At 35.2% G+C, this 16,664-nt stretch overlaps 1 protein-coding gene across 20 annotated transcripts in view; it reads right to left on the bottom strand.

Annotated features, from left to right (window-relative positions):
• SLC4A10 (solute carrier family 4 member 10) overlaps positions 1-16,664 on the bottom strand; it is a 350,715-nt gene that overhangs the window by 167,102 nt on the left and 166,949 nt on the right. For all 20 annotated transcript variants that reach the window (XM_032286540.1, XM_032286535.1, XM_032286537.1 and 17 more), the window contains one exon: positions 10,701-10,847. In XM_032286540.1, the coding sequence (XP_032142431.1) occupies positions 10,701-10,847 (147 nt within the window). The remainder of the gene's footprint in view (positions 1-10,700; positions 10,848-16,664) is intronic.

Raw genomic sequence — 16,664 nt, 5'->3', positions numbered from 1 at the left:
TCCAGAAGGTCCAATAAGTACTGTTCTAGAGCATTGTCAAATTTTAAGAGGCATATAGGTTACTGTATTAGTCTGTTTCACATTGCGATAAAGAAGTTCTCTGAAACTGGGTAATTTATAAAGAAATGAGATTTAATTGTCTCACAACTCCACATAACTTGGGAGGCCTCAGGAAATCTACAATTGCGGTAGAAAGGGAAGTGGGCACCTTCTTCAGAAGGTGGCAGGAGAGAGAGCAACCAAAAAGCAGGGAACACTCCCTTATAAATCCCTCAGATCTCCTCAGAACTCATTCACCATCACGACAAAAGCATGGGGGAAACCACCTTCAAGATCTAATTACCTTACTCCTTCACATGGAAATTATAAGTCTCTCCCTCAACAGGTGGGGATTACAAATGGAGATGAGATTTTGGTAGGGACACAGAGCCAAACCATACCAGTTATCTAAAGATATTTTTAATGTACAGATCCTGACTCAAGCGGGTGGGGCCTGAGATTCTGCATTTCTGGCAAGCTCAAATTTGATGCTAATATTGTTGGCTTTGTTCTTTCAGGTAGAAATTTACTTTTACTATTTTTATTATAAAATAAATGGCTTATTTATTAAATAATTTTTAGAAGCTAACAGTACAGCTTTCTTTCTTTATGTTTGGCAACTTTTTAAAATAATTCCAACTTTTATTTTAGATTCGGGGGTACATGTGCAGGCTTGTTACATAGGCATATTGCATGATGCTGAGGTTTCGGGTATGAAACCTCATATCCTGTCACCCAAGTAGTGAGCAGCATAGCACCCAATAATTACTTTTTTTAACCCTAGTTCCCCACTCTCCCTCTCCTCTTTGGTGGTTCCCAGTGTCTATTGTTGCCATCTTTATGTCCACAACTACCCAATGTTTAGCTCCCACTTACAAGTGAAAACATGGTATTTGGTTTTGTCTTCCTGCATTAATTCACTTAGGATAATGGCCTCCAGTTGTATACATGCTGCTACAAAGAACATAATTTTGCTCTTTTGTATGGATGCAATGTATGTCATGGAATATATGTACATTTTCTTTATTCAATCCACTGCTGATGTGCACGTAGGTCGATTCCACATCTTTGCTATGGTGAATGGCACTGTGATGAACACTCACAACCATGTCTTTTGATAGAATGATTCGTTTTCTTTTGGGTATATACACAGTAATGACATTGCTGGGTCAAGAGTAGTTCTGTTTTAAGTTCTTTGAGAACTCTCCAAAACGCTTTCCATAGTGGCTGAACCAATTTATATTTCCACCAACAGTGTATAAGCATACACTTTTCTCTGCAGTCTTGTCAGCATCTGTTATTTTTTGACTTTTTAATAGTCACCATTCTGACTGGTGTGAGATAGTATCTTATTATGGTTTTGATTTGCATTTCTCTCATGATTAATGATATTGAGCATTTCTTCATATGTTTATTGGCTGCTTACATATCTTCTTTTAAGAAGTGTCTGTTCATGTCTTTTACCCACTTTTAAATCACTTTTTTGCTTGTTGACTTGTTTAAGTTCCCTATAAATTCTGGATATTAGATTCTTGATGAACTAAACTTTAAATAAAAAAGTTTTCAGAACTAACTTTCTGTGTAGTTATCAACAGCTTCACAGAAGAATCACCTGGGAGTACTTTTTAAAAAATACTCATGCTTAGGCTCCAGGCACAGAGATTATGGTTAATGTAGGGGTTGAGCATTAGTACGGTTTTATAACACCCAAATGCAGTCAATACTGAGAACTACTGTTCTAGAAAAACTGGCACAATGCATCCAGTTATGGAAAAATAAATAAAAAGAGGCACAGGGAACAAACAAATGATAAATATAGCTTATTTTATTTTGTTCACTAAACATTTGTAAGATGATATAAATATATTTTCTCAAATATGAGAAAATGATAAAAACTCATCATTAGAGCATAGCCCAACAGATAATCCATTCCTAGTGTCTAAGAGGGCATCTCTGCTAACTTTAAGCAGATGGAACTTGAATGAGAAAAATATGCCAAATTGTCACTTTTTTACAGTCTAAAACTTCCCCTCATGAAACAGAAAACATGTAAAAACGTGGAAGATACTTAGTACATCTTATACTCTCTGCCCATCTACCCATTCTTACAGACAACCATCCTTCTATCATGGTGGTGCAGGATACCTAGAGCACTTTTCTTTACACACTCTGCCACCAACAACCATGCTGCCCCTGGTAGAAGTACAGGGCATTTGGAAAGTGTAATGCTTATAATTATACATACCATTGGAAACATGGAACATACTGGTAGCAGCATCATTAAGAAATTTTAGGATATAGCTGGGTAGATATAGCAGGAATCTACCTTGCCTTGTTTAAAAATGAGAAAAAAAGGAAAAAAACTGGGAGTCCATAAAAAGTACTAAAAATCAATCAAGAGTAAAAATAATCTGACAGTCCAAAGGAAGATCATAGCTCTGAAAATTATCCACTTTAGAATAAAAAGAAACTATCCAGAAATCATTGGGGATACACTCTACCAAGCAGAAAAAAATAAAAAGTAATCAGGAAAGAACAGGCTAAAATGTAAAGAAAATAGAATGAGATAAGAAAGAAATTCATGAAAACTAAAAATTCAACAGCAGTATCAAAACCCATAATAAAAATAGGAAAATGCAGAATTTATACTGCAGATAATCAAATGGTAATATAAAAGACTAATATTAAAATACAAAAGAAAAGGATACGGGGTAGAAATCAGAAGTCTGACATGTACTTGTATGTTCATCAAAGTACTATTCACCATAGCAAAGACATGAAATCAATTAGGTGCCATCATGGTGAGGTGAATAAAGAAAATGTGGTATACATACACCATGGAAAGAGCAACATCACCATAAAAAGAGCAATATCATGTCCTTTTGCAGCAACATAAATGCAGCTGGAGGCCATTTCTCCTAAGCAAATTAACTCAGGAACAGAAAACCAAATACTGCATGTTCTCACTCATAAGTGGGAGCTAAACATTGGGTACTCATGGACATAAAGATGGCAACAATAGGTACTGGGAATCACCAGAGCTGGGAAGAAGGGCAGGGAACAGGGTTGTATAACTATACTCTGTGCTCACTACCTGCGTAATAGGACCATCTATACTTCAAATGTCAGCATCATGCAACATATTCATGTAACAAACCCGCACATGTACCCCCAAATCCAAAGCTGAAAAAATAAAAAAAGAAAGGTACATGTAGTTAAAATGTTTGAAGAAAGTCGAGGGATATAAGCAAAGAAAGTCTTCACAAAGATATCAAAGTAAACTGAACAGAATAAAATATAATAGGAAAATGTTCCCTAGGTAGAAAACCATCTGTGTATGCAGGCTGGAAAAGCTTTTTAATACACTTACCATTAGGTCAATCTTAGCAATTTTCTTCATTAAGGGACACAGAAAAATGTCTGTAAACATTCAGGACTAAAAACATAAACCTAAAAATTAAAATAAAAATAGAAAGGCTATAGACTTATCTGTAATGCTTACTAAAGCAAGATATTGAATAAAGTAAATAGAGCAATATCGAGAGGTATTTAAAATTGTTACCCCAAACATTTATATGCAGTTACCTTACCTATCTGAATGACTAAAGGTGGATTTGGAGGAGGCTGGGGAACTTCTTAAAATGGTAGAGACTTTATCATGTTTAAAAGGTGATAAGAACAATCTATTTGAAGAGAAAGAGGTCAATTAAATTAGAAATGGCATAAGTTTCCAAAGTGGTGAGTGGGAATAGAAAATAAACATAAAGGAAAAGATAACTTCATTATTTTCTTGCAGTTTTAACTGTTTAATAGGAAGAAAGGCTGCAGCTATAACTTTTTAATAGGAAGAAAGTAAAGTGAGTTATTTCTGATGATATATTTTCCCTCCGAAGTAGAAAGCAAGATTACTCTAAGTAATGGTGAAAAGAGAGGATGTTGAAGATTGACGAAGAAGGTGAAGAAAGTTGAAAAATAATTATTTCAAAAGTCAAAGATACACAATGGAATTAGGAAGAGATGTTGATTGTCTCCGTGAGTCACAATTTTATAACAGTTACAATCTGCCCTGTTGAATGATTATTTCCAGCAGATTTCTGCTTCTGGAGGCAAGGAGAAAAGAGGGAAATGGAGAAACACCAATATAAGCATGGCTTCAAAAGCCGGTAGAAGAAAAGAAATTATTAAAATCAGAGAACAGCTGAAAGAAATTGAGATGCAGAAGTCCATACAAAAGATCAATAAAATGAAGAGTTTGTTTTTTGAAATAAACTACTAGTTAAATTAACAAAAAAAGAGAAGACCCAAATAAGCACAATTAGAAATGACATTACAACCAATCCCACAAAAATACAAAAGATATTCAGAGACTAATCAGAGACTCTTGTGAACATCTCTATGCAAACGAATTAGAAAATCTAGAGGAAATGGATAAGTTCTTGGAAACACAAAACCTTCCAAGATTGAATAAGGAATAAAGTGAAAACATGAATAAGCCAATAACAAGTTCTGAAATTGAATCAGTAATTTAAAAAAACCTACCAACCAAAAAAAGCCCTGAACCAGATGGATTCACAGCTGAATTCTACTAGACATACAAAGAAGAATTGGTACCAATCCTACTAAAATTCTTCCAAAAAACTGAGGATGATGGGTGGCTTCCCACTAACATGTTATAAAAGCCAACATCATCTTTATACCAAAATCTGGCAAAAACACACAGAAACAGAAAACTTCAAGCTAATACCCCTGATGAATATAGACACAAAATCCTCAACAAAATACTAACAAACTGAATCCAGCAGCACATCAAAAACTAATTTGTCATTGTAAAGTAAGTTGCATTCCTGGGATGCAAGGTTGGTTCCACATACACAATTGAATAGATATGATTCCCTACATACACAGAATAAAAGCCAAAACTATATGGTTATCTCGATAGATACAGAAAAGGCCTTCAAAAGAATCCGAAATCCCTGTTGATAAAATAACCTCAACAGGCTAGTCATTGAAGAAGCATGCCTCAAAACAATAAGAGCCATCTATGAAAAACACACAGCTAAAATCATACTGAATGGGCAAAAGCTGTAACTCTTCCCCTTGGGAACCAGAACAAGAAAGGGATGCCTACTCTTACCATTCCTATTCAACATAGTATGGGAAGACCCAGCCAGGGCAATCAGGCAAGAGAAAGAAATGAAAGGCATTCAGAGAGTTAGTCAAACTATCTCTCTTTGCTGATGATTGTAATTTGATACGTAGAAAACCCTAAAGACTCCACCAAAAGGCTACTAGAATTGAAAAACAATTTTAGTAAAGTGTCAGGATACAAAATCAATGTATAAAACTCAGTAGTACCTCTATACACCAATAACACTGTATCAGAGAGCAAGGCCAAAAACTCAATCCCATTTACAATAGGCACACACACACAAAATGTAATACATCTAACAAAGTAGGTGAAAGATCTCTACAAGAAGAAACTACAAAACACTGCTGAAAGAAATCAGACAACACAAATAAATGTAAAAATGTTCCATGCTCATGAATAGAAAGAATCAATATCATTAAAATGACCATACTGTCCAAAGCAATTTACAGGACTCAATACTATCTCTATCAAATACCAACATTGTTTTTCAGAGAATTAGAAAAAACTATTCTAAAATTAATATGGAATCAAAAAAGAGCCCAAATAGCCAAAGCAATTCTAAGCAAAAAGAACAAAGTAAGAGGCATCAAGTTATCTGACTTTAAACTATACTATACAGCTACATTAACCTAAACAGCATACAAAAACAGACACATACAGCAATGGAATAGAATAGAGAACCCAGAAATAAAGCCAAACACCTACAACCATCTGATGTTCAACAAAGTCAACAAAAATCACCAACAGAGAAAGGATCCCCTGTTCAATAATTGGTACTGGGATAACCGTCAAGCCATATGCAAAAGAATGAAACTGGATCCCTACTTTTCACTATATACAAAAATTAACTCAAGTTGGATTAAATAATTAAATGTAAGACCTTAAGTTATGAAAATTATAGAAGAAAGTCTAGGAAACACCCTTCCTAACATTAACTTCGACAAATAATTTATGGCTAAGTCTCCAAAAGCAATTGCAACAAAAACAAAAATTGACAAGTGGGACCTAATTAAACTAAAAACCTCTGCAGGCAAATCTCAATATGTCTAAACAGACAGTTTACAGAATGGGAGAAAATATTTGCAAACCATGCATTCAAAAAAATGTCTGATACACAGAATCCATAAGCAAAATTTAAACAAATTAACAAGTAAGAAACAAATAATCCTATTAAAAATGAGCAAAAGATATGAACAGACACTTCTCAAAATAAAACATATAAGCAGTCAACAAACATATGAAGAAATGCTCAACATCCTTCATTATCAGAGAAGTGCCAATCAAAATTACAAGGAGATACCATCCCATACAAGTCTGGATGGTGATTATTAAAAAGTCAAGAAATAACAGATGTTCACAAGGCTGCAGAGAAACTGGAATGCTTACACAGTTAGTGAAAATATAAATTGGTTCAGCCCTTGCGGAAAGTGAATGCAGCTGGAGGCCATTATCCTAAGTAAATTGACTCAGGAACAGAAAACCAAATACCACATGTTTTCACTCATAAGTTGGAGCTCAACACTGGGTACTCAAGGACATAAAGATGGCAACAATAGACACTGGGAATCACCAGAGCTGGGAAGGAGGGCAGGGAACAAGGGTTGTAAAATTAACTATACTCTGTACTCACTACCTGGGTGGTAGGACCATCCATACCCCAAACGTCAGCATCATGCAACATACTCATGTAACACACCTGCACATGTATCCCCTGAATCCAAAGTAAAGTAACTGAAATACATACATAGTCAAAATGTTTAAATAAAATAGAGGGATATGAACAGGGCAAAAACTATGAGCTAAAATATGAATAAATTAACAAGCTGAAATAAACACTTCAATGTCAGGACAAGGAGAAAAATGATGAAAAAATATAAGAGGGATCAAAATAAGTTGAAAATGAAACTGAAAGGGATATGCCTAATGAATTTTTAAAAAAGGAATTTAAATAAATGGGAGAGAAAATAATAGAAAATAGTACGTTTAAACATTTTAAAGAACTAATAATACACATTTTCATTAAATATCAACCAAGAAAAGCAGAAAAGTCATATATATATGTATATATCTCAAAACATCATAATAAATGCAAAGCTAAATACCAAAATAAAGGAAATTATTTAAACTCATAAAAATATAAAATCCAAATTAAATATGGAACAATAGATTTTTATCTCTTGACATCTTCATGAAATTGATAAATCAATGGATATTATGTTGAAAGTTCTGAGTTAAAATAGCTGTCAATTTGGAATTGCATACCTAGCTAAATTATTTTTCAAGATTGTGAACAAATGTAAATTAATTCATACAAGCAATCTAAACTACATTTAATTCAATTATTTACATTTTTAAGAAATCTATTAAAACATTTTAAATAAAATGCTGTTTCCTATTAAAAATGAAAATAAAAGAGGTAGTAGAGGTATGAATAAAACTAAAACTTAGAACCTAAGATATTTAGAATACTAGTATTACTAAATAGACTACTGGTAATATTGATGGAATACTAGCAATGCTAAAGGATTCCTAAACTGCATGCTGTGCAATCAGAGTAGAATAAGCAAATAAAGACAAACTTATAGATAGAAGAAAAGTAAAGGGGTTAAGTAGTTGCACAAGCAAGAAAGGAGTGAAACTGTGCTCAGAGAGAAAGATAAGTGAATTAGTGACTTCAGGGTTAGAATAATCATGGATGAGGAGGTAAGCTAAGTACAGTGACTGAGAAGGTCACAAGTTATGGGATGGTCAAGGAACTGAAAACCGGATTGTCAGTTATGTCATGCATATGGGCTCTCATGGCACTCAGAAAATTTTGACAACTATGAAAACACATATTGTGGTATTCTGTAAACACTTTTAAAGGGAGAACATTCACAATAGTAAAAAGTTCACATCTGAAATGGTTTGGCTATGTCCCCATCCAAATCTCATCTTGAATTCCCATGTTTTGTGGGAAGGACCTGGAGAGAGGTAACTGAATCATGGGGTCAGGTCTTCCCTATGCTATTCTCATGATAGTAAGACTCATGAGATCTGATAGTTATAAGGGACAGTTTTCCTGCACAAGCTCTCTTTGCCTGCTGCCATCCACATAACACGTGGCTTGTTCCTCCTTGCCTTCACCATGATTGTGAGGCTTTCCCAGCCATGTGGGACTGTAAGTCCAATTTAACGTCTTTCATTTGTAAATTGCCCAGTCTCAGGTACATTTTTATCAGCAGCATGAAAACGTACTAGTATAATAAATTGATACAAGTAGAGTGGGATGCTGTTGAAAAGATACTAAAAAACGTGGAAGTGACTTCAGAACTCCGTAGCAGGCAGAAGTTGGAACAGTTTGGAGGGATCAGAAGAAAACAGGAAAATGTGGGAAAGTTTGGAACTTCCTAGAGACTTGTTGAATGGCTTTGACCAAAAGCCTGATAGCAATATGGACAATAAGGTCCAGGCAGTCTCAGGTGGAGATGAGGAACTTGTTGGGAACTGGAGCAAAGGTAACTCTTGTTATGTTTTAGCAAAAAGACTGGCGGCATTTTACCCCTGCCCTAGAGAGTTGTGAAACTCTGAACCTGAGAGAGATGATTTAGGGTATCTGGCAGAAGAAATTTCTAAGCAGCAAAGCATTCAAGAGGTAACTTGGGTGCTGTTAGAGGCATTCAGTTTCATAAGGGAAGCAGAGGATAAAAGTTCAGAAAATTTGCAGCCTGACAATGCAATAGAAAAGAAAAACCCATTTTCTGAGGCTAAATTCAAACCAGCTGCAGAAATTTGCATAAGTAATGAGGAGTCAGATGTTAATTTCAAAGACAGAGGGGAAAATGTCTCCAGAGAATGTCAAAGGTCTTTATGGCAGCCCCTTCCATCACAAGCCCAGAGGCCCAGGAGGGAAAAGTGGTGTTGTGGGTCAGGCAAAAGGTACCCATGCTGTGTGCAGCCTAGAAACTTGGTACCGTGCATTCCAGCTGCTCCAGCTATGGCTGAAAGAGGCAAATGTAGACCTCAGGCTGTGGCTTTAGAAGGTACAAGCCTCAAGCCTTAACAGCTTCCACATGGTGTTGAGTCTACAGGTGTAAACGAGTCAAGAACTGGGGTTTGGGAACCTTTGCCTAGATTTCAGAGGATGTATGGAAATGCCTGGATGCCCAGGCAGTAGTTTGCTCCAGGAGCAGGGCCCTCGTGGAGAACCTCTGCTAGGGAAGTGCAGAGGGAAATGTGGGGTTACAGCCCCCACAGGAGTCCCCACTAGGACACTGCCTATTGGAGTTGTGAGAAGAGGGCCACGGTCCTCCAGACCCCTGAATGGAAGATCCACTCACAGCTCGCACTTGTGAGCCTGGAAAAGTGACAGACAATACCAGCCCTTGAAAGCAGCCAGGAGGGGGGCTATACCCTACAAAGCCACAAGGATGAAGCTGCCCAAGACTATGGGAGTCCACCTCTTGCATCAGTGTGACCTGGATCTGAGACATAGAGTCAAAGAAGATCATTTTGGAGCTTTAAGTTTTGACTGCCCTGCAGGATTTTTGATGTGTATGGGGGCTGTAGCCTCTTTGTTTTGGCTAGTATCTCCCTTTTGGAATGGCAGTATTTATCCAATGCCTGCACCCCAGTTGTACCTAGGAAGTAACTAGTTTGCTTTTGATTTTAACAGGCTCACAGGTAGAAGGGACTTGCCTTATCTCAGATAAGACTTTGGACTGAGGACTTTTGAGTTAATGCTGAAATGAGTTGAGACCTTGGGGGACTCTTAGAAAGGCATGATTGGTTTTGAGATGTCAGGACATGAGATTTGGGAGGGCCCAGGAGCAGAATGATATGGTTTGGCTGTGTCCTTACCCAAATCTCATCTTGAATTTCCACATGCGTGGGAGGGACCCAGTAGGAGTTAACTGAATCATCGGGGCAGGCCTTTCCTGTGCTGCTCTCATGATAGTAAGTCTCATGAGATCTGATAGTTATTATAAGGGGAAGTTTTCATGCACAAGTTCTCTTTGCCTACTGCCACCCACATAAGACGTGACTTGCTCCTCCTTGGTTTCCACCATGATTGTGAGGCTTCCCCAGTCATGTGGAACTGTAAGTTCAATTTAACCTCTTTCTTTGGTCAATTGTCCAGTCTCAGATATGTCTTTATCAGCAGTATGAAAATGGACTAATACAACACCCTAAGACTGAAACTCAGGAATCATAGTGAAAGTGCAAATGGGAATTAAATTAAGGCATTTTCCCCTGGATTTTTAAACCACTTTGAATAATGATGCTTATTTATATAAATTATCAAGAGTTTATACAATTAAGCTTTACTCCTTAATTCTATTTCCTATACAATTCTCAACTTCAGAAAACAAAGATCAAGCTTTAACTCTCCCACTTCTCTCCAACCTGCCCAACATCTTTTATAAAAATATAAACAATTTTATGAGCATAAGGCATTACTCCTAATTATAAACTGTAGAAGCAAGTATATTACCATAATTATTTTAATAAAAACAAGGAAAAGGATTCTTACCAAATGAAGGTGACTCCCTTCCATCTTCTAATCCCGAATCTCTCTCTCTGTCTCTCTTTCTGTGTTTATGACCACGATGCCTATGACGTCGATGGCTTTTTCTTCCTCCCAAGGGTACATGTACTCCAATAAATAGTGTTCGATGACCTTCATTAGGAAATAAATGCACAAATTAAACTCCAAATTATTCCAGGGCACAGAGGTGATAATTTACATGTTAATGAAGACTCGATTTAATTTAATTCAGCAAATAATTGTTGATGTTTATGATACATAAAGCTTAGAGCTTGGCACTCTCTTCTGGCATTTTGCCTAATTAAGTATACCATAGCTCTATCACAAACATTTATAATACTAATTGTTTACTTAAATATTTCGCAATGATCACTGTCTTTATAATCTCTATGTATCTATTCCCCAAGCTTAATTACACCCTTCTCATTAGAAAAAAAAAAAATTGTTCTATCTTCTCTCTACCTTCAGATAATTGTGTTATCTCATCAATTCCCTTCCCTTCACAGTTAAGTGTTTTTTAAAAAGTCACTATCTGTAATAAAACAGGTTTCACTAAAGCCTATGTTAATGCCAAATCCCACGGAGGTTTTTCTATTCTATTTCTGTATGTTGTACTTGATATTGGCCATCTATTATAGTTAAAAAAAGGTCCCAAAGCATAAGAGTTATGACTCTGGCATATTGGTATAATTGTTCAATTTTATTATTAGCTATTGTTAATCTCTTACTGTGCCTAATTTATAAATTAAATTGTATCATAGGTATGTATGTATAGAAAAGACACAGTATATACAGGGTTTGGTACTATCTGAGGTTTCAGGTGTCTATTGGGGGTCTTAGAACATATCCCCTACAGATAAAGTGAGACTACTGGAAAAAGAAATGAGCTATCAAAACAAAAAAGACATGAAAAAAACCATTAATGCATATTGCTAGATGAAAGAAGGCAGTTTTGAAAGCTACATACTATCTTATTCCAACTATATGACATTCTGAAAAAGCTAAAACTATAGAGACAGCAAAAATATCAGCAGTTGTCAGGACTTCAGGAAGAAAGTATAGGGATGAACAGGTGGAGCACAGGGCATTTTTAGGGAAGTTAAACCATTCTTGATACTGTAGTGGTAGGCACATGTCATTATACATTTATCAAAACCAATAGGACTGTATCACACAAAGTGTACCCTAATGTAAACTATGGACTTTGGTTATTAGTTACCTATTAGTGTTGTTTTATCAATTGCAACAAATGTACTGCACTAATATAAAATGTGAATAATAGGAGAAATTATATGCAGCAGGGAGAGGAAATATATGGGAACTGTCTAAACTTTCTGTGCAATGTTTTTATAAACCTAAACTACTCTAAAAGCCTATCCAAAAAAAGTTAACATTCATAGCTATCCATAGCACTAAGTAGCCATAGAGAAATTTATTTTATGAGGAAGCAAAAGTACAAGCAAACAACCAGGTATTTGTGTCACCAAGTAGATTACATATAGGAGAGTGTTGTACCAAGGGAAAAAACCTCTAAAGAAAACATTAAAATACTAGGTTTAAACAAATCTTACTTTCTCAAGTGCCAAAGTATACAAAATATTATAATGGCAATACTATGGATGAAGGCTTATGTCCCCCTGAGGTTTACATTTGGAAGTCCCAACCCCAAATGTGATTGTATTTAGAGATAGGGCCTTTATAGAGGGTAATTAAGGTTAAATGAGGCCATAGGAGTGGGGCTGGATTCATTCCTGTTACTAAAAGAAGAAACACCAAAGAGCTACCTTTCTTGCTCTCTCTCCAGGCACACAAGCGGTAACACAATCATGCAAGGAGATGGCAACTTCCCATAAGCCAAAAGAAAAGTCTTCAGAACAAGACCCACCTGGCTAGCCCTCTTAATCTGATGTGTCTCAGCCTCCAGAACTGTGAGGAAATACATTTCTGTAGTTTAAGCTTTCCAGTCTGTGGCATTTTCTTCTGGCAGCCTGTCAACTAATACAGCAGGGAAGGCCTAAACCAAAGCCTTACAATAATAAGTTTCAGAAGACATGTAATTGAAATTGCGAGATTTCTAAAATATTCAATATATATTACTTAGGCTGATAGTGTTTCTTTGAAAGGGATAACTGAATTCTACTAAAATGAATGAGCCTACTTTAGTAGATATATTTGTACTTAAGTTATGTGATTTTTCAATAAAATGCCAAAAGGAAAATATTTATTTTTTATACACAGGGTTAAATTACCTCCAAATTCTAGCAGTATTGAAGGTGAGACTGGTATGAAACGATAGAATTAGTTATTCCTCTATTGCTGGAAAAAAATCCGATATTATATATATTTTAATAATGGATATAAATCTTTTATAATCCTAAAAATAATTATAGGTCAATCCTCTGGCAAACTGAAAGCTGAAAAATAGTTTCTATATTCAGGTTTCTGTCCTGTATGGATTCATGCAGGCAAGTGAAAAATTGTAATTGGTTCAAGTACCTGATTATAGATAATAAAAACAAACAAAAAGCCCTTTACCAATAAGGCTCAATTTTGGAAAAGGGAAATAAAGGAAAGTGAATTAATATCTATATGTGTCAGGTACTATTTGTTATTTTATTGACCACAATATTAAGTTATATTATGTATGAATCAATACAGTATTAATTAAAAGCATGATCTCTGAGATTGAGTCAAATGCTTACATTCATATCCAGTCTGTGTCATTTATATTTATGCAACCTTGAAAAAAGTGCTTTATCTTTCACTTTATCTATAAAATGAAAATATTAGTAGCTATATCTTTAAGAAAGTGGTTTTTTTCATCATTCATGAAACAAAAGTTTCAAAAAGTTGTCACATTTTAAGCCCCACAGTTAATGAACAAACGTACTTTCTCTCTCTCTAGAGTTTAAGACAGATCAACAGAGCACAGGGAATCTGGGGAAGTAATCAGTTGCTACCTCTTAACTATTGAAGAAAATGTTGAAAATGTAGGTGGCAATGTTAGCATCAGTTGGGGAGAATACTGTCTTCTCTCCTGTAATTCCTTTTCGGTTAAAGCTTTCTTTGTTTAAGGTAGGGATGCTACCTGTCAAAATTAGTTCTAGTGTGATGCATATTGCACAGTCTCAACTACAGCTAAAGTGAGGTGTGTGTGTGTGTCAGGGGGGCGGTTGGAGAAAACAGCAGACAGTTTAATTTTGAAATAGAACGATAGGAAAAATAGTAAAGAACAAAAAAATAGTAAGTGAGAAGCTGGGCAAAAAAGACTAAGAGGTAAGCAGGATATGAAGGACAGAAATGCTAAAAAGAGCAAAATTAAAAACAGAAAAAATACAATTAAAGAAGAAACAAGTAGAAAAGTTTTACGAGAATAAGAAAATGGCCTCAGGAAATATGGTAACAATGATTGCAGGAGACATCCTTATCTACGTTATCAGATAAAGCAAGAGAAAAGACAGTCATTAGTTTTGCAACACATGTAATACACGTGAAGTTATAAGCTGGTAAAAATTACCTTTGTTCTCTCATTTCTCCCCAGCTGCTGAAACCCTTCCAGTGAGCCAAAATGAATTTTCTAAGTGTTCCCTTTACTTTCCTAGATCTAACATAAATCTGTCTTCTCTGGAGGACAATGCTTCCCCTACAACCTCTCAGTGATGGCTGCTTCTTTCCCACAGTTCTTATGCAAGGTGGAAAGGTATCATTCTTGTTCCTGTGATGTCTGGTTGGGTGAGTGGAATAAGCAAAATGGTGCTTCTTTGCTCCATTCTGACATTTTCAGACCGTTTCCCCATATCCCTCCTGACATTCTTCAGATTTAAATATCATGGTCGATAATACCCACTACATACTTTTGCCTCATGGTTGCTGCTATCTACTAAGGTCCAGGTAATTCCCACTCAACTATCTGAGCTCTTTGCATATTGTCATTCTCCTCCGTACTGCCTTACTTCTTAAGATTTCAAAACATATATAGATGATTCTTGTGATATTCTGGCCTTTCATCTTCTTAAACTTTAATCTTCCAATTATCTTTTCATCCTAGGCTTTTCATCGGCAACAATTACAACCCCTCCAAAATCTCAATTTTATGCATTCCACCCCCAAATCTTGTAAATATAAGCAAGGCAGGTATCTTTGAGTTGTCTACTGATGTATTCCAAATACCCAGAACAGTGCTTGACAGTTTTTGGTGCTTAAAAAATATCCATTGAATAAATAGATCTTTTACATAGAGAGGATGATTTTCAAGTAAAATAGATGGATAGCAGACCTAATAATGCGTTATGCTACTAAACACTGTATGAAAGGAATGGAAACAAGCTAAAAGCCACAATTTTATAGCAACAGTACTAAAATTGCTAAAATTCATGATTGTGGAACTATAGAGAAAATGTTTTCATGGTTCTGCATAGTTAGGGACTTATAAAGCAAGACAAACTGAAATCTGGATTAAAGATGGACTGAATAGATAGAGACCTTCAGAGATATGCAGACACTTATCTTCTAGAGGTCTGTGTTTACATTTCAAAGAAGAACAAAATCCCAGAGCTACTGGTTTACATTTCAAAGGGTTTAAACTGGGACTTTCTCATTCTTTCCCCTAAAGATTTGTTTATTGTATATAAGGGAGATAAGGTTTCTCTTCCTCTCTCAGAAAAGGAGAAGACAAGAGAAGACCATTTACTATATAAAGAATTTATATAGTAATTCCTATATAAATTCCCAGATTCATAATTTCAGGGTTCCCCTCATGTGCACATAACCCTGTCTTCTTTCCAGGGTGGCTACTGCTATAAGTGATAATAATGGTCTGTCTTGATCCAAAAACCTCATTTGTTTTCAGGATAAAATAAATAAATACAGATATTAAAAACTTACTAATATATTTAGGAGATTTTCTACAAAGATTACATGAGATAATACAATAAATATAAAATATTAAAGACAATGCCTGGTACATGGGAACTCTAATGCATGTTAGTTCCCTTTTCCCTTCACAATGCTAATGACTTAAAGGAAGGAATAAGAAGGAGGAATCATGTTTTCCTGTCCCATTTCATTTTATTCTTGTTTCTCTCTGCATTACCAATTTTATAATGTCAGGAATTATCCTGACATTATAATTATCCTGACATTTTATAATTGTTAGGAATTATAACACTAGCCTAAAGAATTAGACAAAGGTCCTGTAAAGAATAGTATAGAAATAACATTTCCAGATTAATATTACCATAAATTTTTCCAATATCCATAATTGAATTTTTCACCCTGATAGCTATCAGCTGAGAAAGCAAAAAATTCAAGAAATTTAATGACAGATGTTATTGTTCTAAAATGACTTAACAATTATTAACCTAATTTGATTCACTATTCAAGAATACATAAAGAATAATTTTTATTTTATAAATAAAGGCCAAAAATTTAATTAAAGGAGGGATTCCTTTCAAGTGGACATTTCTTAAATTAAAAAAATGGTCAACAAAATTAACTTTATATAATGTTAAAAATAAAAAATTTAATAAAAATATAAAACCATTTAGATTTGAATATGTTTTGAAAACATTAGTGAGCATGGAACAGTATCATTAAAAGAAAAGATTTTTTGAGATAAGCAGAGAACACTAGAATTTATTCAGAATTTATCTGCAGTTAGTACCATTTGCACAATTCAGGCTCAGAACTGAAAATAAGCTGATTCTTTTGTCTTGTAAAACCTTATCTAAAATGCCTTATTTAGCTAACACTTCAAATAGTTAACCAAAATTTCTCCCTACAGAATCTCTGTTAAAAAGCAAATTCTGGCTTTCAAAGGCCTATACAGAATTCATAATTAATTCTTAGACAGGTAGAACATAGCTATTGATAAGGAAAAGTCACAGAAAAATGTCAAGGCCTTTCTCTCTCTCTCTCTCTCTCTCTCTCTCTCTCTCTCTCTCTCTCTCT

This window comes from Sapajus apella, unplaced genomic scaffold (assembly GCF_009761245.1).
Source record: "Sapajus apella isolate SASKATOON/1434 unplaced genomic scaffold, GSC_monkey_1.0 scaffold18, whole genome shotgun sequence".
NCBI lineage: Eukaryota > Metazoa > Chordata > Mammalia > Primates > Cebidae > Sapajus > Sapajus apella.
The sequence above is the reverse complement of the archived record's forward strand: the minus strand, read 5'-3'. Positions and strand labels throughout refer to the sequence as shown.